The following is a 26649-nucleotide window of genomic DNA, read 5'->3' on the forward strand; positions in this document are numbered from 1 at the left end:
CTAAAGTCTGTGCTTATTTTTTGCGCTTTCACATTTTCGCAATGACAATCGTGTGACCTTGGAACTGATTAGTCATTTTGTTATGTTTTTCTCAATGTTATCTCACAAGTTGAGTGTACAATTAAAACGCATTTGTGCGTTTTCCATGCTTCTTGTTTGTCACATTATTGATATTCTGGAGCAATTATTCTGTGGTTTGGATTTCGATTAAAAAAAAGTGTGTGGTCAAGACTGTTGTCAGACACAACTGTGACTCCTCAGTCATTTGCCAAAATGAATATAAAGAGACAAATTCGCATCTGCAGCCCAGTTAGGGTTACTAATTTTTAAGATGTATAAACAATTTTGATGTTTTTTTACCCAGGGTTTTATATGCATTGCTAATTACCATAGGTTCATATTGCCCGCCCTACAATGATTTCGCCTTATGCTCCCAATTAAAAAATTACGAATAATTAAAACATTAAAAAAATAATTTCGTATGGTGGGGATCCACTGTATACATCATACATTCATATTTACAGTTTCGATCTTTTCAGTGGTTGATGAATGAAATTGCTGTTGTGTGTTGTGAATGAGTGTTGAAAGAAATCGGGGGGACAAAAGCGATATCCAGGAGCCAGTTGAAATATCACACCGGGATTTTGATACATTGTAACAATGCGTCAAAAACTGTAACAACCATCGCAGGTTGTGTTGCGTATTACATTACTCTCTTGTTTGAGCGGGCAGTGGTGTCTTGTGTCTCATTTTTTTACAGTACACACCAACAATTTTAGCCTTTCGTATCCTGAATTTTGACAATATGGAGACAGTATTTTTCTGAAGAAAGTCTATTTTTCTTAAAATAGAGAATTCGTAAGTAGAAGTAGCACTCCACTTCTGTTTGAGCCACGTCTCGTAGTTTGTCTTCTCGTTTCCTTCTAGCTGTACTTTTAGTTTGTCTTCCTCATGACAGAGATGGGCGTACATGAATATATCTCTCCTGCTGTCAATTCACAGGACCTGCTGCTGAGTTCACCCGATTGACATGATAAACAACCTTAATGCGTTCCAATTCTCCCTTTATATTTAATTGTTGTCGTATTTTACACCCTGTCCTACATTATGATCAATTTAGTATTTTGTTCTGTTTTCTTGAATTACATCAATATTGTAGGAATAGTTATGAACCTAAAGACGTATATTATATTTAATTAAGACAATTGAAGGCAAACGTGTGACTTTCCAGCTTACATTTATTGTGAAGTCCCGGCCCTCTGCAGCAGCAACGTCGCGGCAGACCTCGGCCGTCTTTTGTAGAATTGCCCTACTGGTAATGACAGAGTGAGTTAAGGAGAAAAATGGTATGGGTATGGGTATGGGTATAGGTCTGATGCGTATTCTTATGCGTATGGGTATGAAGCTTTCTGTTAATCCTGTGAGAGTGAGGACCACCAGCAGCAGGAATGAATACTTCTTGCTCATGCTGATGATGACCACGATGATGATAGGAGCTGAGTATAAACTGAAATGACAATGGAAACATTCTTGAAATGGCTTACTTTTGAAAATGTTCTCGATATACACATACAAAATACTTTATTCTACCTCACTGCATTTAACAAAGAAGACCACTAGATGGTTTATTTTCGTGCCAAGCGCATGTTGAGTGCAAAGTATGGTATAAATGTCCACATGGTTGGACTTTTCCTCACTTTGGTATTTTATAATAGGGCATTTTGTGCTGTTGTACGCATTTTTTGGATGAAACGCTGCCTATTCCTAGGCAGTTGAATCAGCTACGCTCATTTCCAATAAAATCAGAGCAGTTACATTACTTTGTGCTTGACATTGTGGATGGAGAAATAGAATCTCTGTGGTCTGTGCATAAAATTAGTGTGTACAAAGCCCCTTCATACACAGAAACTCCAAGATCTTTCCTTACGAATGAAGTGCGGCCATGCATGCATGTTGCTCTACACTATCTCCATTACACACAAGAAATCTACTAGATTTCGCTGGGCTCACTGGTGTACAAGGTTTATCTAGGAATTTTGTGACAAATCTAGGAATTTTGAGACAAAAAGGTTCACAAAATTCCTAGATAAGCCCTGTACACTGTTATGTCCCGCGAGGTGTAGTGCATTTACCAAATTCACAAGCACGGTAAACTAGACTTTCTCTGGCAGGGAAATGAAGATGCACTATTTGCAGGCTACTTCTGGCATCAAATTGTCAGATGCACAGGGGACATAGCGGCTGTTTCCGGTCCCAAAAACAGTGGACTATCTATACATTGGCACGCTGACTGCCAGTCTGCAAAATTAGAACCCGTGTGGTCAAGGATGTGAAAGAAAGAGTACAGAAATTCACTAGGTGGTGAGCAAAAAAAAACATTAAAAAAACACAAACAAACAAAATAAAGATTGGACAAGTGCAAATACACAGTTGGTCATATTAAATGTATTCACTAATAACACTAATATTAAGATACTTTATGCAATGCAAATTGACACACTCACCTGAATAAGCTCTACTCGTTGCCAAAAGTGCTGTCAGATTTTGAACCACCTTAGCCTCTCTATGAGAACATTCGAAGCGTTCCAGGTAGACAGCGCGGTGTGTTTTGTATGGGTTGTCCAACACTGTCTGTGAGTTACTGGGTGCCCTCCTCACTTTCATCTAGTTCTTATATAGATAACAAAAAAGACACACCCTTTCATTTTTTTGCTAAACATTCCTTTAGATAGCCGCAATGCAATGCAGTAATTTCTAACTATGCACTTCATAATTGTATAATTACCAGTACAGAAAGTGAAACCTTGAAGGATGCAGTAATGCTCACCATTTTGTCAATTACTGCATGAGCAACTCATCCCACAGTTGAAGAACTGATACCATACGAAGCATTGGCTGTCATCTCAGCAGCATGATCCGCAATTTTTCTGAAGACATCACCAATTTAGGATTCGTAGATAACAATAAACGGGCTAAAAAGGAGGAAGATAAGCATGCAAGACAATATTGTGACACCTACAGCCTACTGCAATGCATGTGGATTGTTATACAGGACAGTACTTGTATTTTGAATTTGTGGATGGTTGTTTTTAAAATCATATAGTTTTGAGTTTTATAGTAGCTTTAGTGGTGTTTTTTTTTTTTTTTTTTTAAATCTTGCTCTCGAAATACACAAAAAGTTACTGTTAAACTAAAAAAAAATCAACACAAGCAAACACTCTGGAAAACTAATTAAAACTTCAAGGGTTGTTCCATAACAAATCCCTGGTGAGTTTAACTAAGATGATTGATTTTGATGAAACTTGTACCTGTTGATATTGAATGTACAACACTAAATCTAAAATTGCAGGTCAATCAAAACAGGAGTTTGGAAAATCAAGAAATGATGTATCATTGGAAAGGAAATTCAACAAGGATTTCTAATTATAAATTGTGGTTGAAGATTGGTGAATATTTTGACCTTTAATCAGTATTTTGTGAATGTGGATTATGTGACCTTGACAAAATATTTAATGAAAACGAATCTCTTATATTTTCTAAAAAGAGTTTCTTTTTTTTTTTTTTTTTTTTTTTTACATTTAATGACAATAAGGTGACAAAGTAGTAATCTCACCAATCTTGGGTATAAAGGAGCAATGTTGAAATGAGTTGAGAAGCATCAAGTAGGGACTAACCACCATCTTTGAAAATTTGAGAGCACAGTGTTTTTAATGAGTTAATTCTGTTTCTGTATTTGTTTGCATGTATTACAATTAATTCAAAAAAATACATCAGTCCGTATACATTTTATTATTGATATATATTTTAGCATTTATTTATTTTCGTGTGAATATATTAACATATATTTTTTGCTTTCATTTATTTATTTATTTTAAATTGTGGAAACTTCCTCTGCTGGCTCTCGACAGAGGTGGACGCTTTTCTGCTCTGCTCTTTTTGCAACGAGAAGAGGCTTGGAGGGAACCCCCCCCAGGTCCTCTGGGATGGCCACCCCAGTGTAGGTGATGTGTCTTATCAATCTTGTTCTGCCTGTTAAAAGCTTTGTTTTTCTTCAAAGTTGTAGGCTCGTCACCTGTCTCTTGACAGGATGTTTCTTACTTTCTCATTTAAATTATTCGTAAATGAAACCTTGTCACTCACGTGACCAAAATGAATCCAGGAGAATCCGTTCAGTTTTCAAATGAAAAAAAAATTCAAAATAAAATAGCTTTCATATTCGAATAATACATAAAATGAAAATGGTTTATTTGTTCCGTCTTTTCTTGGTGTTAGAATGGCTTTCATCTGGAAAGACAAACAGCAGACATCAATGAGTGTAACTCTTCTTTAATGCAGTTGAGTTAGTAGTACAGCTCTCGCAAATTTATTTGTAAAACTGTAAACAAAAAAAAATACACCAAACATAGGCTGTCAGTGTCTTTTTCTCCAGTATTAAACATTGCTAAAAGTCAGTTACTCAGGTAAATCCCATATGAAAGATATCTATTTTACTAAAATGTACACAAATTACACTGGTTAAATCAATCATATAACTACATTACAAATGCTATTCGATACAAAATGTTAATTAGCAGTACAGAAAGTGAAGGATGCTGTAATGCTCACCAGTTTGCATATGCTAACATACACGAAAATGCTAACGAGCTAAATGCCTACAAGGCAGCATTATATAACATGCTGAAGTTAAGAACTTAAATTACCTAGTCATAGTATGTTATCCACAGTCATAAGTTGTTGGATCAACAAATAAATTAATTTTGGGCATATTATCATAAATGACAACATTCTTACAAAGTACAATTTACAGACACTCGTGCAGCAGGTTTCACAGAGAGACAGAGCATGTGTGTCACCGACAGTGACTGCTCTCAACTGAAGCCACACCATTCTTCCTCACTACAAAATGTAATGTCAACAGTGACCAGATGTGGTGCCAAAACAAAGATCATGCCAAATAAAGCACCGCTTTGCAATTGTTAATTAACTAAATCAGTTCCAAAACATCATTAATTCGGGTGCAGCCCATGTGACCCGGTACCACCCGGTCCACGAACTGGTACCGGGCTGTGGACCGGTGGTTGGGGACCTCCGCGGGACATGACTTTTATCTCCAAAGTGTGAGTGACACAACAGGTATCCAGAGGCAATGTGATGTGCAAAACGAATGCCCTCCATTGTCTGTGGAGTTGATGGTCACATCGGATGTCGTCACAGGAGCGACCGTGGTGGATGCTCTGGCCTGGCCTATACAAATGATCTCATTTCCCGCCTTGTCCACAGCAGACAACTCCACTCGGTTTGCACAGCAGGAGGCCTGGTAGGAGGCCACGGTGATGTTCTCGCCCCTTGGCCCGACGACTGTGGTGGTGTTGAGGGTGCCGCTCCCCTCACGGATCGTGACGTTGTCGACGCCTACTCCATTGATGCCGTCAGTCACGTTGACCACAAACACCCACTGAGAGGACTCGCAAGGTGATGAAGAGGCTGGACAGATGGTGGTTGTACTGCCTTCCTGGCACATTGGAGGGAGAACATCAGTCACCTGGAGAAAGAAAGTGAATGAACAAGTGCTGTTTATTTTAGAAGACCTTTCACTTCTCATTCAGGATGGCTTGGTTCGATTAACAAAGACGGCAATTTGCAAAGTTGTGTGACTGCACATGGGTGTGAACATGAATGCAATGTTTCATTCCGTTAATAAAAAAAGGTGTTGACTGTCACGGATCTGATGGCATGCGAATGTTCCTGATATGCAACAGAGATTAACCACCTTTCACATATTTCATGCTTTGTCTATGCTCTCAATTTAGCTGCTCACTTGAAAAGGTTTATTTTCAGATCAGTTTGTTACAAAAATCCCAAGAAATTTTCATCTTTTTCATTTGTGCAATAGTTGCTCATGATAAAAATGCCCCATTGACTTACAGCGATTCCCTGTGAAATGACAATGTATCTTGCTCTAACTTTTATTACACAGATGCGCTTCATTTTTGTTTAATCTTATTTTTTACTATAAAAGCTATATTTGTAGCTTGCTTCAAAGAGCAGCAGTTGTCGACATGCTGTTTATTTGGAAAAAGGCATGTTCCCTAGAAATCAAAACTTAATAAATGTAAAAAAAAAGACACTTATGTCTAATTTTGTTCGGTTTTGCAAAGCAGACTGAAGTAGTATGTGGATTTTTTTGCTACAAACGGTACAAACGGCAGCGGGAAGGCAGCGCTGGTCTCAGTCGTCACTCTTATTTTTGTAAATACAACAGAGAACTGCACAACACTTACACAGATTTTTTTTGTATGTTAACACGTTTTTCTCAGAATCAGCACTCTCTCTGCCCATGCGTCCTCTTTTCTTCACATTCTCCTTCGTCTCTCTCGCGTTATCAGCCACCCTCTCTCTCTACGCAACAAGATAAAACTAACGAGACTGAAAAAAAACGCAGACGCAGGGAAACCAACACGAATTAGCCAGATGAATTGAACCAAAAACTACTAAACTAAATGCAAAAACCCGAAAAACCCAGACAGAACGTAACATTTCTATCACGGAATTAAATTAGATTTACAGATACCTTCAGAAAATGTTATAATTTTACCTACCCCAAGAAGTTCCTTCCATTTGAATAGCATTGATTTAAGGAGATTGTTCATTTTTGTTTACAAGTGCTACTGTTGTGGACTCTCACCCGGCCCATGCAAATGGCCACGTTTCCCACGTTGTCTATTACAGACAGCTCCACTCTGTCAGCACAGCAGGTGGCCTGATAGGTGGCCTCAACAATGCTTTCACCCCTTTCTCCAACCAAAGATCTGGTATTGAGGGTACCGTTCCCTTCACGGATGGCGACTCTGTCGATTCCCGTCCCATCGACTCCGTCGCTCACTTGTACAACAAACATCCATGAGGAGGAGGCACAGCGCGATGGCCTGCTTGGACAGTTGGCGAAAGTACGGACCATCTGGCAGACTGGCCTGGTAATGTCAGTTGCCTGGAGACAGACAATGGAAAAGCTTAAGATGCAAATAGCCATTGGGGGTAAAACGTTTATAGTACAAAATAATTAATTAATAGAATTATAATATGACAAGTATGACAATATTTAAACACTGAGAAACTGAAATAGGCTTTATTAATATGTTCTTACCTGCGCTGTGACTGAAAACCTAAGGACAACAAAGTTGACATCAGTAGCATCTTCATTTTCCGCAGCAATCGTAAGTGTCACATCTGTACCAGATGTCGCGTTTTCAGGAACGGTTAAAATCACGGTGTCGTTAGCTTTTCCTCCGCTGCCTGCTTGTATGTTGACAGACGACGGGGATGACAAATTAAAGCCGCGGTCGTTGGTCGCCTGCATTAACAATGTTGCATTTGCAGTCTCGTCTGGGACTCCTCCGGCCGTCATGGTGACGGTAAAGGGTATGGAGATGGTAGAGCCTGGTCCAATATTAGTTGTGTTGACTTGAGCCTAAAAAAGTGGACAGCCATTTTTAATTCACTTTGTAGCTGAAAGGTTTTGATTGAACAAAATAACCGATGTGATGTGGGGAAATGCTTTTCATTTGGTTGCATTGAAAGCTATCATCCAAACCCTTTTGTGAACCAAACAGATGGACCAGTCGAAGGCCGCTTGAGAAAGTTGATCTCGGCCTATGTGCACTTGGAGCCCGAATTTAGCGAAACCCAAAATAGCAGGTTCTAGTTCTAACAAAAGGTATACCGTGTCAAATACTAATGTTGTCAGCAAGGCAAATTTGCGAAAGTGCCACGAGTTAAAAATGAAGTTTGAAAAGATGGAATTTGAAGTCTTAGTGTAAGGACCAAATAAACATACATGATTTACGCGGGGAAAAACTGTGAGCTAGGTTTTGTGTTTTCCTTGTTTTATTGTATGTATAGCTACAGTTGGATGCTACCTTAGCATCTTGCATCACATTTTTTGAAACACAGAATAGCACACCTGCAAAACTGTTCTTTGAGAGACGCCAGTAATAATGATGTTGTCAAAGATGATATAGCAATCATTCCTGTGACTGGATCCATACCGCCTTTAGATCAGTTACATTTAATGATAATGATGTTTCTGGCATTTCAGTAATGTTGACACAAGCAGAAACGTTCCATTCTCTGCATCACCTCCCATTTCGTGTGCCGCTTTGCACCGGCCTTTCAAATGCAGTATATAAACAGCCAAAGATTTGATGAATCATACTTTATGTGCAAAATGATACTACCAGAATGCATAAAAATGAACTGAGTGGCAATTTTCTCCATTTGGCAGATGCGATCTTTTGTGTGCCCGGATGGTGGATCAGTGTGTAAATTTGCACACGCAAATCTTTTTTAAACAGTTGCGTATTTGAGATATTTGAAGTACATTATAAATCCCTTTCAAGGCGGCAAACATGTATAATTTGGTAGAGAATGCAAGGCCTTCCGACTTACAGTGACAGAGATGTTCGAAGTCCTGATTTGAGTGGAGGCCTGTCTCTGGAATGTGCTTGTAGTTGACGGTGATGACGTGCTGTCTCCTCCTCTCAATCGAACCACAAAATCCCCCACTGGAATGTCATTGAACCTCACCAGAAAATCAGTTGCTCCTAATGACTGAAAGTAAGGACATGGAAAAAATAAATAAAAAATGCAATTTAATTACTGGAAGTTTAGATTTTTTTTAATGACTTTTTTTTAATCCAATGGTACCTCAGGGTTTTGTAGTCAAAAAAATTGCAGCCAGCACAAAACCATAGTCCATGTACAGACAATGTTTTGTGTTTTATTATTACAGATTCGGTTCACAAATGAACTGAGTCTTTTGAATGGCTCTTTTTGATGGTCAGTGTTGGGAATAATGCATTTCATAAGTAATGAAACTACTGTCATGCATTACATTTTGCTGTAACGCGGTAGTGTAAGGCATTAACCACAAAACAGTAACGTGCATTACAAATATATATACATTATAATATATAGCCCCAAAAAGATAATATGAATGTGGATCATTTGGTTGAATTTGGGTCATTTTATTTGGACATTTCCTGCAATTTAGGCATCATTTACAAGTCCACCGGAGCAATAATATTTATTTTGGGATCATTTTGAGCCAGTAAGTTTACTTAAGTTTAGTTTAAGTTAATTCCACTGGATTTGTAATGAGTGTAATGGGCTGCATTTATTGAAAATATTTTCATCAGATTCATTTTGCATTCGGAATGAAACAGCTAATTGTATTAATGACAGATCTTAATGTATGTACAAGTACATACACGTTCAATCGGTGAATCATCAAAAAATTAATTTTAGGTCCCGTTTGATAAGTATGTCTTTAACATGCCTGTAATGTTCCATTGACTTCGATTGGGCCTGAGCTGTCATACAGTGTGACGTCTGTTACGTTTACACTGCCACTTCCTGTTTTTATGACAAAGATGGTGGCATTCCCCCCTGAAAGTTTGCACAAAATAGACAAATGTTATTTTCACAATTAATGTGGTACAGAGTCAACGTGAATGCAAGACACGACTCATGGCTTGATGGTGGCAACACTTCCTGAACCACATGTGCTATCCAATTAAAAAACAAAACAAAATAAGACCAAAGAGTGTGATGTGTGAATTAAAGAAAACGTTTGACCTGTAAGAGGACGTCCCTCCTTTAGAAAGAAGTCTGCAACAGGTCCTTCAGTTTCTTCCACAGGATAATAAATGAAGTTCACTGAACTTTGACCTGATGTCACCATTGTTAAAAAAAATAGTTTTAAAATGAACATCACATGTATACATGACCTTTTATGTCCCGCCTTCAGTATCGTCCTTTTACTGACCTGTAACTTTAACTGAGTAAGAATCATTAGAGTTTACAGAGATTTGCCACAGTCCTGTTTCACTGTCACTGTTGAACCTCAGTCGTCGAAGGTTACCTGCCAAGGTCAAAGACGCGAGAGGGCCACTTAACTCACTGGAGTTTTGTGATACACCTACAAAGATAGGAAAGATGAATTTAATGCAAATACTGTTGGTGTTTTCATAAACGACGTGTAGTCAAAAGGAGAAACTAGATCAAGGCTAACTATAATACCTGTAGGGCTTGTTAGACTAAAGGTGAGATCTGAACTTCCTGTGATGGAAACGATCACATTCATTAGTGAGCTATCAATGGTAAATGAGAAATTTTCAGGCTGGCTGTTCCCTTCTTGAAAAATTGTCACCTGAAAAACATGGGCACGTATTAATCCAGGTTCTGTACTGTACTGTATTTACACAAGTGTTTGTCCTCTTATAGTTGTTACCCTTGCACTATCTGAGGAATCCTCAATGATACTTGTAGCCAGGGAAAGATCTGCTTTGCTGACCTCAATGGTCTCACCCCCAGATGCCCTGGCAAGGTCACGGTACAGCTGAGCATCCGCTTGACTCACCACCCTTTTGCGCCGACTGGACAGAACGTCTGTCAGCAGGAATGTCACCTGAAAATTCCAGCAGATTTCATCTCTTCTTTATAAAGGATTATGGCAACGGGTGAAGAGATCAAGTTATAATCTGAGTTTTGATAATTCGCTCTTTAAATGTATTTTACTTCTCCTTCATGCCTCATCCAAATAAATATATATATATATATATATATATATATATATATATATATATATATATATATATATATATATATATATATATATGTGTGTGTGTTTCCTCACTACTACAACTTTTAGCATTTTTTTTCCCCTAAAAACTCACCACAGACTTGGTGCTCTCAATAAGAGCAGTGATGGTGGTTGTCAACTCCTTGTCTTTTGCTGGCGCATCAGTGAAGACAAATATCTCTGATGAGGGTGGAGCAGCAGTAAGGGCAAGCTGTTGGCCAAAAACAGTACACTGCAATTGAACAAGTGCTAAGTTTTCTCACAAACTTGATTGAAAAGCCATTTGATTTAAAGAAGTTTGATCATGCATCACTTCATTTAGGTAATTGTTTTCAAATGAGGAATTTGTATTAGTATGAAAAGAGACACCTGCAGTCCAGACAAACTCAACTCTGGGTTGTCACCTCCTCCGAAGGCTCTTAGTTCATCGATCCTCTCTTTGAATGTGTCTGCATTAGTCGTCATTAGTACAGGTCCAACACCTTCAAATAGCAACATTCAATGATGATTGTCAAGGTGCATTATTTATTTAGTTTGGGATTTGTTTTGTGGTTGATGAAATGTTCCAAATGCAAATCGAAATCGTTCTAGCTGACAAATGTTATGATTGTGATGGTGTCTGGTGGTCAGGGTCTGGTGCTGAGTTGTTGTCTATGATGGACTGGACCCTATCCAGAGACCACTGAGACAGAGCCATGGCATTTCGAGCACTATGTTGTGTCCAACCATTGACTTGTGAGCGGGTTGGATTATACATTATATTGTTGACCTGTAATGTGTGAAATTCAGTATACCTGGATCATTGAAAGGAACCAATATGTAGGCCGGCGGTTCTCGTAGGGTTCCTCTCCTGCTTTCAATGATTTCAAAAGAAACTCTCTTGGCTTCTGCAATGTCGTTAGCCATACTCCCTGTGGTGTCGATGACTAAACACAGCACAGAGGCCTGAGAGAGGCCCATCAGTCTAGAAGAATACAAGACAGACACCATGGCTATATTAATGTAAAGAAAAACTAAAAAGTATACACCATATATATATATATATATATATATATATATATATATATATATATATATATATATATATATATATATATATATATATATATATATATATATATATATATATATGTACCTTTCTAAGGTCGCTTACCGTAGGAAGTTCTTGTCTCCTACAGCTATTCTGATATCTTCCAGAAGCTCCATTGTCGCAATAACAGCCAAATCTGCTGCTTGTAAGTGAAGTGAGCCATGACTAGAATCAACTTGGTCCTTATTGATGCCTCCGGTCGGTTCACTCAAGCGTGTCTCGTCTGGAAGATCTCCATGACTGCATTTACCTTGAACCAAAAAGTCAAATATGTAAGAAATCTTTGGGGTTTGAAAACATTGCGCAATAAACCGGTTTATAATGAGTGGAATTAATGATAACCATAGTGACTGTACCATGTGTAATTGTTTTATGTTTTCATGTTTCAATGTTTTCAGTATTTTCATTCATTTTTCTACACTCAGTTTTCATGTTTTTTCTATTTTTTGGCATTCCAGAAACTGGGCACTCTAAATTGTCCTTAGGTGTGATTTGCCACGTGAATGGTTGTTCCTTTGTGCAGTGTAATTGGCCTGGCAACCAGTTCAGGATGTGGCCTGTCTAAGGCCCATAGACAGCTGGGATTGTCACTAGCTAGTGACCCTAGTGAGGATAAACGGCTATAGAAAATGGATGTATGGATGCTTAATATGCAAGTTTTGGAATGCAGAATTTGGGAAGTAGCTGGAGCAAAACTTCAGAAACATTGTGCTTCAGATATCCCAGCAGTTACCGTCCGGCTTTTCTCTGGAAAAGGGGTCAAAGTAGCCTGAAGTGAGAAGCCCCTCCTCCAGCACATTAGGCAAAATGTTGTCATCACAGTTGTCCTCATCACAGTTTCTACACGTGGGGGTATTTTGGCCTGGAAAAAAAAAAAAATGTAAGAAATATCACATCCTGTAATACAATATGAATGATTAGAGAAATCTAATCATTCATCAAATTAATCGACAACTATTTTGACAATTGTTTCATCGTTTTGAGCCATTATTCCTTTGAAAGTTTAGTCAAAATCCTCTTATTTCAGTCTCTCACCTGTAAATATTCTCTGATTTCTGTAGTCCATCTTAAAGAAGATGTATTGTCTTTGGTGTTTTGCCAAAATAAGACATTTGCAAAAATCTGCCTTTACTTTGGAGAACAATGATACACATTTCCGTCCATTTTCTGACACACGGTGTTATGGACCAAACCAAGAACTGAAATCATAATCACTTTATGGAAAAATAAATAAGTTAGCTGAATCCAGTCCTTCTCAAATTCTAAGGAGATGCGATGGCAAGGGGGAAGCGTAGGGAAATAGGTTTCGCTTTTGCGCTGTGTAGTGTAATTGCATTTGCCATTTCCAATTTTTTTTTTATCCTAACTCAAATTAACGATTAATGTGACTTAGGAAAAAAAAAAAATCAGCACAATGTTTTCTACGTTTTTTTTTCCGGTTGAAATAATTAGTATATGGGTGTTAATTATCCAGATCAATGCACATTTATTATTCTATAATTATTTATTTTCAGCACCAAATGGTTCAGTTGGTTAAAAATGTTTCAAGATTGAATAAGAGTTGACACCCACAGAGATGGTTATACCACCATATTGGATTGCTGTGTTGAAGGCATATTGTAAATTCAGTATCCTACCTGCTAGATTTTCGAGGGGTTGCTCAGGTGTGATCAAAACGTTGTAAGGAGCCTCATTCCCTAACTCTACCCAGTTGCTGTGGCTGTAGAAATCCTTGGAATATACAGTACAACATCATCTTAGGTGCAAACCCCAGACATTGCTTGATTTCATCTCACCTCTAAAACATCATCATTATCAACAAGATTGTCCATGAACGCACCTGCAGAGTGTGCAAGATGGTCCCAAGGGTGATGCGCCCTGCGACAAAGTTCTCCATTCTCACACTGGCCTTCACAGCAGATACACCTTCTCAATACAACACATCAGGAAGAGTTCACACGGAAACACATTACAAATAATAATAATCTACTGAACCAGACAAGTACAGAAATATTAATTCAACAGGATTTTGAAATCAATATATATATATATATATATATATATATATATATATATATATATATATATATATATATATATATATATATATATATATATATAAATAGAAAGTACCTTGTGTGATTACGTCTCGTCCTCCTTGGAAGGCCTCATCATGAAAATGGCGCTCTGCACTGAAGAGAAATTGTAAATCCACTCGTCCATTGCGAAAGGTCATTTCGGAAATTGATTCGGTGAACATGCGACTGGACAGCATTGAGGCTGAAGAGTTTGAGGGGAAGGTGGCGCACGCCTGTTGAACTTGATCAATTGTTAGTTCCTCGTCAATCTGGGAGGAAAATGGCATAAAAGCTGAAGTTATCTTAAAGATTTGAGGACCAACTGAAATGGTCTAATTTCCGCAGCATTTTGGGCATTGTTTACGGTATTTTATATTTAAATGTTAATATTTTACATAGGGGTGTCAATTTAACTGAATAATTGCAATGAATTCCTTTACAGCAATAGTTCAAGCACTATTTTTTAATCAAGTGTATCTCATTTTCAATTTGTTGTCGTTCCAATGAATAGTAAATTTAACTTGGAAAAACACCCCAACGACACCTCTGATAAAGTTAAATTCATATGCGTCCTTTTTAAGAAGAATCTGTCTTACTATAAAAGCAGCCCAAGTTTATCTCATCACATCAATGCAAAGCACCCAAATATGACCGCAGCCACACCTAATGATATTGACAAAGATGCTAATTTAGCAAGCCATAGCAAAGCTCTTTGGCAAACTAAACTCGGGAACACCCCACGTTTGAGCAAATCTGCAAAGGACATGATGGACAATATTTTATTTTCATGTTCATTTTAATTCCGTTCTTACAAATTACTAAAAGTTGTAATCTCGGATCAACAAGTCTCAAATACAGTAGAAATAAATATTACAACAATTACAAAAACTGAGGTACCAAATACAACAATTCTTACAATCTGTTAAAGAAAATGTCATGTTCTGTTCATGTTTGTTATTTTTTGTTGTGTTGGGATTTTCTGTTCTGGCTTTTTGTGTTTTTTATATTCATGTATTTTAGTTTATGTTTTGTTCCCCTCGTGTCTGTCCTTGTTAGTGTGATTGTTTCCACTTGTCTGTGTTAACCTGCTTCCCTTGTGTTGGACAATCAGCTCCCTCTTCAATAGTTTCTTGTCCAGGTGTACCTTGTTGTCTCGTTTGCATTGAGTGTGTTTAGGTTCCAGTTTATTTTCTGTTCTTGCCAGGTCATGGTCTTTGGTTCTTGCTGTCAAAATATTGTTGAGTCTCGTTCCAGTTTTTTTTTCCCTTGAGTCTGTTCTGGTATTTTTTTTTTTTTTCAGAATTTTGATTTGTTACTTTGTATTCACTTGTCGACTTGGTTTTCCTTTTTTAATTATGTTTGATTTTAATAATTTTTGCTGAGTGCAACCTGCCTCCATGTTTTCCTGCATCTTGGGTCCACATCCCCACACCTCTCTCCACTATGCTGCCACATCGTAACAGAAAATGACAAAGGCCACTTTTTTATTGTCCGTCAATCTTTTGATCTTCCACAACAATACAACCTGTCTAAAAAAACTCAGGTTGAGTGTGTTCCTCAGAATTTTTTGGGTCAGATTAAAGTAGTAAGGATGAAAATTGTGTTCAGTTGTCTTTTCAGTGTCTCGCATTTGCATTCTTTTTGTTTGGGAACAAGTTGAGTTCTTGAGATGGGCGTATCTGAATATGTCTCATACTCTTGTGGTCATTCCTAACCGTAATGCCTGTTGCTAACGTCACCTAATTGGTATTATTAACCCCGATCATCACTTTTAGTTCATTTGTGTACCTTGGACGCCTATTTTATTTATTTATTTATTTTCATCTGATGCTCATACTATTTTGTCATAATTTATTTGTTCTGGTCTCTCTATCTCATTAACCATACACTTGCTCTCTGGAATTCTTTTCGACCTACCACCAACTGGGTAAACAAGGGTTTATCAGTTAGCTCTACTGTCACCATAATTCAAAATAAAGAAATATTATGGTTGTATTTACATGTGTTTTCCGTGCCCTGTAGACTTAGTTGGATAATATTTCAAATCTTGTCAAACCTAATACGCGCAGTATGCTTGAGCTGCATTATAACAGGAGTGGTTTAATTTTTACTTTCACTGTATTATATGTACGTGCAAACATTTACGCACCGTTCTAAACCGAAAGAGGTACGGCATCTAATGTTGTTACAAGTGTGACTTTTAATCTTACATTCAGAGTGAAGTTCCGTTCCTCTGCCGCAGCAACATCTCGACAGACTTCGGCCGTCTTTTGCAAAATTGCTTTTGTGGTAATGGCAGGGTGAGTGATGGACATCCCATCCGTCGCATGGGATGGTTTGAAGCTTTGAGTTAGGCCCGTCAAGGTGATGACCACCAGCAGCAGGGTTGAAAAAATATTCTTCATCATGATGAAGGCCATGCAGGAACTGAAACCACAACGGAAATGTTCTTGAAACACCTATCTTTTGCACAAGCATCGAACTTAAAGTAACACAATGAGTCTATAGTTTGCTCAGAACCAATATAACAAAAGTTTTATTACCCAAAGCGACATACTCACCTCAATATGCTCTACTCGTTGACAAAATGTAGTCAGATTTTGAACCGCTTCAGTCTCACTGTTAGGACATTCCAAACTTTCCAGGTAAATGACTCTGTGTGCGCTACTACATTATCTTCCAAGTCCTTTGAGTGTGTGTGAGTGTGTGTGTGAATGGATATATTAAAATTGAGTCGGCACAATCAAAATGACACACCCATGCATGCATGTCTTCTTGTAGGTACTTTAGCTGGAATGCAATGCTATAATTATCTAGTAATTACATATATATTTTTGGAATACTGTAATTAAAACCACAGAAAGTGAAACCTTGAAGGATGGGGTGAGGTTCACCTCTCTTTGAATGACTGCAAATCATCCAGTGGTTTAACAACAGATACTAACACTTCAGACTAGAGAGAAGCTGAAAACCAACAGTGTCTACCAGTGTTTATCTTTCTTGTTTACAAATTTAAGATCTAACAACAAATATCAAACAAAAATGATCTTTAAATTATGCATTTATATTGTGTAAAATGATGTATGTCTTAAAATGACCTCCTCCTGAAACTCAGCACAGCTTAATGATGCTCATTATCCAAGGGTGGGGACTTTTCATGCATGATTTTCCACACAAGTCCGTCTTCATCGTTCAAGGTAGTACAAGGTAGTATTAATAAGGAAATTGGGATTTGTAGATGGGGAATGAACTGATAAAGTAATCTTTACCTGTTTCTTTTGTATGTTTACAGTTGAACAAGGTTGGTCATATTAACATTGAGTTATTGTGCTATTGAGAGTTTAGAGTTATTATTTGAGTTATTATTGTTACTAGTTTGAGTATTACTATATTGTGATTGAAAAGTTTTAAAATATGTAATTAATTGAGGGTGCACCTTATAATCTGATGCGCCTTATAGTGCGTAAGATACAGTAGTTTAGGGAGCAGCAAATTCCATAGATGTACTTGTATCTATGTCTATAATTGACTTGAATGTATCATTAAAAAAAAAAAAAGTCAATACAACTATATAATGGTAAATATACTGAAGTACTGCAATAATGATTTTAATAAGACAATTGTCCATTTGAACTGAATTAGCTTACTATATAAAAATGGAAATTCATTAAAATTGACATTCTCAGGTTAAAAAACAAACAAAAAAACAATTATGTGTCAAAAAAGAACCGACCCAATGTTTGTATTAAATAGACACAACTTTCAGGGGTGTTTTGCGCAATCATTTTGATAATTATCATTTTGAACAAGGTACAGTAAATTATTTATTTTTTTTTTTTAGTCTAAAACAACCCATAAAGTGTGTTGGTCCATTTAGATCCATAATTGTGTTAATTTTCATCAAAGTGTTTTGAGAGTGTATTATTTGAAGGGATTTGAAGCTATACATGTGCTAAACACCATATAAACAGTGAGTACCATGTTTACCAAAGTGGGAGCGCAATAACAGTTATCCAGAGACATAAGGATGTGCTTAGAGTGCCCCTTCCACTTGACCTGGCATCCAAGGTCACATTCTCTGTTGTCACGGGTGATGGGCTGTCTCACATGGCCCACGCAAATTCCAACATTTCCCACTTTGTCCACAACAGACAGCTCCACTCTATCTGCACAACAGGAGGCCTGGTACGAGGCCACGATAATACTATCGCCCCCTGGCCCGACCACTGTGCTCGTGTTGAGGGTGCCGTTGCCTTCACGGATTGTAACGCTTTCAATACCGGTCCCATTCACACCATCCGTCACATTGGCCACAAATTCCCACTGGGAAGAGTCACAGAGGAGTGAAGATGAACAGTTGGTGGATGTACTGACTTCCTGGCATACGGGTCTATTAACATCAGTCACCTGGAGACAGAAAGTGCAGCAGTTAGAGAGAAATCTGGTGTGAATATCACTTGTGGAAAATTACCTTAGCAGTGACCGTAAACCGAAGTACAACATAGTTTAAATCGGTGACAGCTGCATCTTCCACCTCAATAGTGAGTGTCACGTATGTTCCTGATGGTGCACTGTCAGGAGCGGTAAGGGTCACGGTTCCGTTGGCTTTCCCCCTGTTATGTGTTTCTATCGTGACAGAGGTGGGCGATGTGGAGTCATAGCCACGGTCGTTGGTGGCACGCACCCTCAACGTTCCGAATCCGCCGGAATTTGTGGTGACAGTGAAACCGATGGAGGTGGTGGAGCCAGGTTCGATGTAGGTGCTTTCATATTGAGCCTGAAGAATGGGACATTCAGACCACTAGTTAAACATTACATTTTGATTTATTTGTTGCATTATGTAGTATTATCATAAAACAATTACAAACGAGTGCTGTGCTATTTGTGTTTGAGTTAATAAACCTTGGAGCTACATTTATAGTGGCGTCACCTGTTTGTGTATTTAGCAACTCCAAAATCGAGATCACGTGATATTGCATTATTAATGTCAAATAAAATTTGAAAAACAAAGGCATACAGCGTTTTGAAAAAGAGTCACGGTAAAACAATATGTTGTTTCATGTTCCAATTGACTCTTAATTTGAAAAGAAAAGTGAACCATCCCTATGACTTCATTAAAAAGGCATTAAAGTGTCTGTATCATGGTATTTTAAACCTTCCATAGTTCCCACAGTTCACATACATACTGTTGGCATGTTTGTGATTGATTCAGTTTCACCCTTGGCACAGTGATGATTCAATTTCCATAGGAAATATGAGTATTTTGACGGCTGTATTTCTGACCCTGATTTTCAATGCCTGGCTCCCCGAACTAATATCATGATGTTGTTTTGATGCACCACTGACAGCTAGGAGATTGTAGGCATGTACTTAGTCCGCACAGGTGGTACGTAGGCAGTACTCAATGAGTGATATAACTCAGGACTGTAGAGGGGCGTAAATGATGGAAATGCCACTTTGGGATTGGATTAGTGAAGATTGCATTCTAAAATGCAAAATACAGCTCTTAAATAGTGAATTTAAAATAAGAAGATACACATTATTGCTGTACCTCTATTTGACAACTGTTGATTTAGAGTATGTATGTTCAAACTATTTGCAAAAGAATGCTTAAGTGGTTTGAACCATTACATCTGAGTTGAACGGTGCAAATACCAAAGCGAAACAAAAGTGGTAAAAACACGACAGAAACCTTAGGGAATTAATAATATTGACAATAATTACAACTTAAATTAAGTGACAATGTCATTGTTTAATAACTGGAACTGTAAATTCAATCCTTTGGTGCCACTTAAACGTTTGGGTGCACAATTTTAAAAGGTGAAAAGTGACCCTAGATCAATTGAAAAATGCCAATCGCATGATCATTCTAAGCACAAACACATTGTTAGTATGACCATGAGTCTAATACTAGGCTTGAAAGTATGATGAATTTTGAGGCATGTACGTGAAGTACATGCTGTTCTTTGTAGAGATATTGAACATTTGTCCTCACAGTCACTGAGATGCTGGAAGTTTTAATCTGTGTGGAGGCCTGCCTCTGGACCCTCTTTGGAGTTGACCTTGATGAACTACTCTCTTCTCCTTTAAGTCGAACAACAAAATCACCCCTTGGAGGCTCAACGAATGTCACCAGGAAGTTCGAATCTCCTAATGACTGCGAAGGAATGGACAAGGCCAATGTTGTCAAAAGATACTGTAGCAATGATAGCATGTAAGATGAATGATCTGTGTGTCTGTCTGTATACAAATACTCCAAACTTCTTTAAATCTCCATTGTCAAACAATCTTAAAGCTCATTCACTGCCATTGACGGCCAAGACCGTCAAAGATCTATTTTAAGCGGTGCTGACAGGAAATTTAATTAATTGATTCAAATGGCCTATGTAGGCATAAGTGCACCACCCAATGACACTTCCGGCTGGTACGCCCACCTCAGAGGAGACAGGTCTGGCAAACAAACAGAGAGAGCCTATAGCTGTCACGAAAACTAGAAAACCCTCCGGAGATGTGCTGTCTGCGATAATCAATTACGTAGTTACAGGTTTCCGTTTTACTTTAGGTGAAACAGCACTGAATGTTCCCAAATACTTTACACCTCTTAAGTTTCGCTTTTTCGGGAAGGTGGGTTTCTGGAAAGCAAATTAAAGGCATAAGAGACAGACGACTTGAATGGTGCTATCATGGTGTTATTTATGATGACTGTCATAAAAATGATGTGTTGTTTTTTTCATTACAAACTAATTATTGAGATATAAAGGTAGTGTGCCTCAAAAGGAAGGTTAAATGTAGCTTGTATAATCATTTAAATTTTTTAAACGTTTTTTTTCTGTACTAATCTTTTTTTTTTAATAAGCATTCTGGATTATGAAACATGCCTGCAATGTTCCGTTGACTTCTGTTGAGCTTGAGCAATCACACAGCGTGACCTCTGTGACATTTATACTGTCACTTCCTATCACTGTGACCAAGAGGGTGGCATTACCTACTAAAATTTTACAAGGGAGAGAGAAATGCCATTTTTGCAATACCTGGGACAGAGAACCATGAGAGATGATTGGTTTAAGGAGGATACAATTCTTATTTAACCTGAAAGAGGACGTCCTTCTTTCAGAAAGAAGTCTGCATGGAGTCCTTTGTGGGCTTCCACAAGGTTGAAGATAAAGTTTACTGGACTTTGACCTGATGTTAACATTGGTAACACACACAAAAAAAAATACAATGATCAAAACATCAAAGACCATGTATGTGCTACTTTGAGTTCCATTCTACTACTAACCTGCGACCTTAACTGAGTAGGGGTCATAAGAGTCTACGATGATTTCCCATAATCCTATTTCACTGAAATCCTTGAGCTTCAGTCGTCGTAGGTTACCTATCAAGGTCAAAGAAGCCAGAGGGCCACTGGACTGACTGGAGCTCTGAGATGCACCTTCAAGGGTGGACCGGCATGTACAAACAGGGAGCGATTTCATAGCTGATGTCTATTGTAAATGTTACCTGTCGAGCTGATGATCTTAAAGGTGAGAGATGCACTCCCTGTGATATATATAATTATGTTTGTTAGTAAACTATCAATATTAAACATAAAATGAGCAGGGCTCCCAGGTTTGCACACTACTTGAAATACTGTCACCTAAAAAAAACCCACAAAGTTTATCCCTATGTATACAAATTCTGTGCTGCATTGATTGTATTTGGTCCTCTGTTCTTATTTTACCATAGCACTGGCTGATAAATCTTCTATAATGTTCATAGCCAGAACAAGATCTGACTTTTTGACCTCAATGGCCTGACCTCCAGAAGCTTGTGCAAGGTCGTGGTAGAGCTGAGCATCTCTTTGGCTCCGCATCCGAGGCAGCACATATTTAAGGCTTTTGTGCCTTCTGGGTATGACATCTGTCAGCAGGAAGGTCACCTAAAAATGCAAGAAAAAAAACATGTCTCAAATTTATAGTTTACACACTTTCAGAATGTCTTTCTCTAAGATAATGTACATGTGGTGAGTGCTACTTTCCACTAAAGAAGATTTGCTAAAGCATGGTGAACAAAATTAGTTTTGATCTGTGAATTCAGAGTTTTGATTTGGTTCAAATCTGTAAGATTTTGATTTTATTCAAATTGTTATGGCTCAATTTCTAGAAAGGGTGATCAATGACCTTTATTTCAGTTGCTGTACATTTGCATGAATTTGTCAGGATTGTAAATGGCTTTGAAGGTTGTTATAAATCAGGGGTGTCAAACCCGGTCCTCAAGGGCATGTTTTCCAGGTTTCTTTTCCCGACACACCTAATTCAAATGATTAGCACATCAGTAAGCTCAGCCAAGCCTGATAACAATCCTGATCATTTGAATCAGGTGTCTTGAGGAAAGAGATCAGAACAGTTGCCCTCGAGGACCGAGTTTGGACAAGCCTGTTCTAAATCAATATGGTTTGAGTCAATGCATCACTTAAATAAACACACACATGCACACGTAAATCACAATCCAGTCAGAAAATTGGAAACACCTTCTAGGTCCGTGTATTTCATGATTTAAAAAAATCTGTTGGCAATTAGATGTTAAGTCCTTGTCATTATGAAGAAAAAGAGATGAAATTATTCACAAAAATATTGTTCATCAAGAAATATGTTTTATAATTTCTGCTCAGAGTAGACAACTTTTGTCCCGATTTCCTTTTTCTTGCACGTCTTAATATTTTCTAAGTCAGCCTCACAATGCCGATGATGCTCTATGACCCAGAATGACTTTCAGTGCACAGCTGTGCATTATCAAGAGTCAATAGCTTGAATTTCTTGACCTTCTAATGTGTGAGAGACATTTTCAAGCTGAATGTGTTTCCAACCTTTTGAGTGATCCCTTATATACTGTATATAATTGTAGACACTGCATGTTTGTCAACCCTTTTGAGGTAGTGCAAAATGACATTTTGGTGCATTGAATGATGAAAACACTCACTACAGATTTTGTACTCTCAAAAAGGGCAGTAATGGTGCTTTTCAAGTGTACATCTTTCGCTTGTGCATCAATGAAAACAACTATCTCAGAAAAAGGGGGAGCTGTGGTCAGGGCACGCTGGAAGCAAAAAAAAAAAAGAAATCAAAAACAGGCCATGACAATGTCAAAATTTCAGTTTGAATTTCACCTGACTGAGGTTAAAAGTCCATCACTGTATATTAGTGTGAAAGCAAACACCTGCAATCCAGACAAGCTCAGCTCTGAGATGTCACCTCCTCCATTGGCAGTCAGAGTGTTGATTCTTTCTTTGAACGTCTTTGCATCAGTTGTTGCTAGCATTGGCCCAAAACCTGCCAAAATCAATAGAATGCACCACCATTCACCTGAAGTAGGCTGTAACCAAGGAAATAACATTTCCAGTGACACTTACTGGTATAGCAAATCAATAATGCCTTTAATACCGTACTTTGAAACCCTACCCATCGATTGAAACCTTACTTTTCAACCCTAAACACAACTTACAGGCTTTTAACTGAAACAAATGATTAAAATTCATAATTGCACAACCCCAACAGCTATTGGATTGTATATAACCGTGAGGTCTAGTTAGTTTTTACATGAATGTGAAGATGTGAGTTCTGCCTTTAGCTATTGTGCATGTTTTTTTGTATGTTTGACTACTTGTGCCATTCCCTAAACGAATGAACGTGCAATTGGCGACTTTTGCTCTCTTTAAACGGAAATTATTATTAAATAAACACATACACACAAACCAGCTTTTAACTCCCACAAATGTGAATTGTTGCACTCGCCAGTCTTTGGACCAGTGTATAAGACAACGCTGTTATGTGAGTGTGTGCATGTGTGTGTGTGTGTTCACTGCATCCCTGGATCATTGAAAGGAACCAGTATGTCGGTTGAAGGCTCCCGCGGGGTTCCTCTCCTGCCGTCGATGATGTTAATAGCAACTGTCTTAGCTTGGGCTTTTTCATCACACATACTGCTTGTAGTGTCAATGACGCAACACAGCACAGAGGAATGATATAGACCCATCAGTCTGCAGGAAAGCAACCAGTAGTTCTGGTTATGTCTTCGTCCTGATGAGTGTTATCTCTCGATCAGTCAACAATTTTGTTCCGGTAACTCTTACTGAAGGAAGCTCTTGTCTCCCACAGCCATTCGGATGTCTTCAAGAAGCTCCATAGTGGCAATCACAGCCAATTTGGCTGCTTCAACGTGAAGTGAGCCATGACTGGATCCCGTGTCGTCCTTACTAATGCCACCCACAGGCTCCAGTTTGCTTGTCTGATCTAAAAAACCTCCATGGCTGCATTTACCTTGGAGTACAAAGTCAAATTCAGATTTACTACTACATATTGAGTATGGTGGCTGATGACGACTTATTGCACAATACTGTAGTGATGGAAACACGAAGGTTCAAGATGCTTCATGAACCAGTTGTATTTTTTTGACTCCTCTAGATGGCACTTTTTTGTACAGCAAAGGCCTGAAAGCAGACAACCTCTTTCTTTAAACCAACAGCATCATACAGGAGTTAAAAACAACACACCCACAACAACAAATTGATGAAGCAAAGTTGAAGTTCATCTGCTTATCACGAGATGGAAAGTCAACAAACACGCAAAAAGTACCTTCCGGCTTTTCTGAAAATAAGTTGTTGAAGTATCCAGAAGTGAGCAGCCTCTTTTCTAGCACATGAGACAAAATGTTGCTGTTACAGTTCCCTCCTTCACAGTTACTACATGTGGGAACATTTGGGCCTGCACACAAAAGATGGAAATGATCAAAATAATCTCATCATAAGAATCATTCCCAATATAGTATCAAAACCTGATTTGGACGAACCTTATGTCAATTTACAGCACATAAAATTCTAATCACGTCGAATCTGCTATCCTACCTGCCAGATTCTCAAGAGGTTGGTCAGGTTTGATCAGAGCATTGTGAGGATCCGTGTTGCCCAATTCCACCCAGTTGCTGTGGCTATAGAAATCCTTAGAGTATAAAATATGTGCTACAGTCACAGGTCACATTATGCTTTTTGTTTGCAGCTTACCTCCAAAATTCCACCACTTTTTAAAAATAAGTAACTCATTCACTACCGGCTCTTGTTACCAGCGCAGTAAAAATGATGCCTATAGATTTCAGTGGAAGAGAATAAGGTAAACAAGCTCAACCATCATAGAACTCACCTGCAGAACATGACACAGTTGTCCCAATGTTAAGCGCCCTGCAATCAAGTTCCCAAGTTTGACACTGGCCTTCACAGCAAATATCCCTAATCAATACAATTCAACCGGAAGAGAGAAATAAAGAAATGTAGTGTCTCTGTGGCTGGAAAGAACACAGTGGGGCCCTAACTATCACTAATCAACATAGTAGGACTTTTCAAAGTACATATTTACTGCTTCAGCTAGATCAGTTACTTCAACGTCGATGTTCTAAATCCCACAGGACAATGAGAGTGCTTTTATAGTAATGACTATCAAAAGAAATGCTCTGTTTCCATTATCTAGCCACTTGTCAGGCAGAGTTGAAGAGGGCTCTTGCATCTTCTCCATTGATAGATTGATATCAGATGGATAACAGATGGATATCATGTATAAAGGTTATGTAAAGTTACTTGAAACAGGGTGCAGTAACGGAACAGAAATGGGCACACAAATAACACATTGAATTTAGGAAAAAAACAGACCGTACCTTGTGTGATCAAGTCTCGTCCTTTCTGGAAGGTCTCACCATCAAAATGGTGCTTTTCACTGTTTGCATACACTAAATCCACATTTGCATTGTTCAAGTACATAAAAGCAATGGAACCATAAAAATAGAAACTGGATAGGATTGAGGTGGATTTCCTTGAGGAGCATGCCTTGTGTACTTGTTCAGCTGTTAGACTGTCATCAATCTAAAGGGAAATGTAGTGATGTTTAGAATTGTATTTCTGAATTTTTTGGCCTGATGCAGAGGTTTTAAAAGTCACTTAAGAAATATCATATATAATATATCCTTATAGTAAGATTGAAGTCCTGTCCTTCTGCAGCAGCAATATCCCGGCAGACCTCTGCTGTTTTTCTGAGAAGTGCCCTGACGGTAATCACGCGATGCGAGATGGAGTTCCCCTTCAATCCAAAAAGTGGTTGGAAGCTTTGAATTTGACCTTCGAGGGTGAAGATGACAGCCACCAACTTCAGGAGGAACTTGGTACTCATGATGATGAAAGAGGATCAGAAGAAACTGAAATCATAATGGAACCTGTCTTTTTCACAAGGTGCCACTCTATTTGCCCAAATATGCACTCTCTCAGCATTTGTTTGGATTTTTCGTTTCAACACTGTCGTGACGCACGGGAGGCGTTGAGGTAGAGTCCCATATAGATTAAACCAGGAAATAGGAAGAGATTAATTGGAATTATTTTTGTGTAACAGATATATTTTTTTCAAATATAAATGTGATCCAAAGCTAAAATCAGTCTTACCGATCACTAAAACGACCTTAACGCAAATGTCCGAAAAACAAAAAAACAGTCTCACCTTAAAATGCTCTGTTTGTCCATTAGTTCAGTCAGAATTTACTATGCTTCAGTCGCTAAAGGAGTACATTCCTCATAGGTAGATAGTGGGGTGTGTTTTCTTTCTTATCTCATTGTGGGTGCAAGTGCGCACATTGGATTGAGTGCCTTCACACATGCTCGGAAATGGCAGAGACATTAACAATAGCAACAATATGTGTAGGGTGAAACAAGTTAAAAACAAGGGTCTACAGAGTGGACACTGACAGGGGCACCGAAGACAAAAGCTGTGGCCTTTTGGTCAAATCTTACCTACCTTTAACAATCCTTTTTTGTCAGGGAACAGATAAAGATG

General features: G+C 38.3%; 1 protein-coding gene, 1 long non-coding RNA gene and 1 pseudogene across 5 annotated transcripts in view; 1 reads left to right on the forward strand and 2 right to left on the reverse strand.

The window, feature by feature from the left end:
* LOC148421208 (uncharacterized) overlaps positions 1 to 6083 on the forward strand; it is a 6797-nt gene extending 714 nt beyond the window's left edge. The window contains exons 3-4 of the long non-coding RNA XR_015866067.1: positions 3909 to 3997; positions 5281 to 6083. This is a non-coding gene — a long non-coding RNA (uncharacterized LOC148421208). The remainder of the gene's footprint in view (positions 1 to 3908; positions 3998 to 5280) is intronic.
* LOC148421209 (von Willebrand factor A domain-containing protein 7-like) lies at positions 4311 to 16255 on the reverse strand. 3 transcript variants are annotated; one of them, XM_088418640.1, is made up of 18 exons: positions 16018 to 16255; positions 13863 to 14076; positions 13570 to 13655; positions 13367 to 13460; positions 12463 to 12591; positions 11793 to 11979; positions 11434 to 11603; positions 11044 to 11121; positions 10734 to 10792; positions 10289 to 10465; positions 10078 to 10207; positions 9824 to 9976; positions 9634 to 9726; positions 9335 to 9444; positions 8446 to 8607; positions 7145 to 7468; positions 6686 to 6988; positions 4311 to 5542 (listed from the first exon to the last, which is right to left on the reverse strand). In XM_088418640.1, the coding sequence occupies exons 1-18, from the start codon at positions 16225 to 16227 to the stop codon at positions 5105 to 5107; spliced, it is 3117 nt and encodes a 1038-aa protein (XP_088274766.1). In that variant the 5' UTR covers positions 16228 to 16255; the 3' UTR covers positions 4311 to 5104. The 3 variants fall into 3 exon arrangements, with proteins under 3 accessions (XP_088274766.1, XP_088274765.1, XP_088274767.1); XM_088418639.1 differs by having other exon boundaries at positions 10734 to 10850; positions 11009 to 11121; XM_088418641.1 differs by having other exon boundaries at positions 5298 to 5508; positions 10734 to 10850; positions 11009 to 11121.
* Positions 16256 to 17715: 1460 nt separating this feature from the next.
* Positions 17716 to 26370, reverse strand: LOC148421210 (von Willebrand factor A domain-containing protein 7-like; annotated as a pseudogene). The gene is made up of 18 exons (XR_015866066.1): positions 26317 to 26370; positions 25806 to 26020; positions 25487 to 25699; positions 24979 to 25064; positions 24687 to 24780; positions 24418 to 24546; positions 23916 to 24102; positions 23656 to 23822; positions 23003 to 23118; positions 22766 to 22882; positions 21528 to 21725; positions 21308 to 21443; positions 21087 to 21239; positions 20897 to 20989; positions 20686 to 20795; positions 19803 to 19964; positions 18279 to 18584; positions 17716 to 18214 (listed from the first exon to the last, which is right to left on the reverse strand). The product of XR_015866066.1 is annotated as a von Willebrand factor A domain-containing protein 7-like (transcript).
* Positions 26371 to 26649: the final 279 nt, after the last annotated feature.

The sequence above is a fragment of the Hippichthys cyanospilos genome, chromosome 7 (genome assembly GCF_059441005.1).
Source record: "Hippichthys cyanospilos isolate Australia breed blue-spotted pipefish chromosome 7, RoL_Hcya_1.0, whole genome shotgun sequence".
In the NCBI taxonomy this organism is placed as follows: Eukaryota; Metazoa; Chordata; class Actinopteri; order Syngnathiformes; family Syngnathidae; genus Hippichthys; species Hippichthys cyanospilos.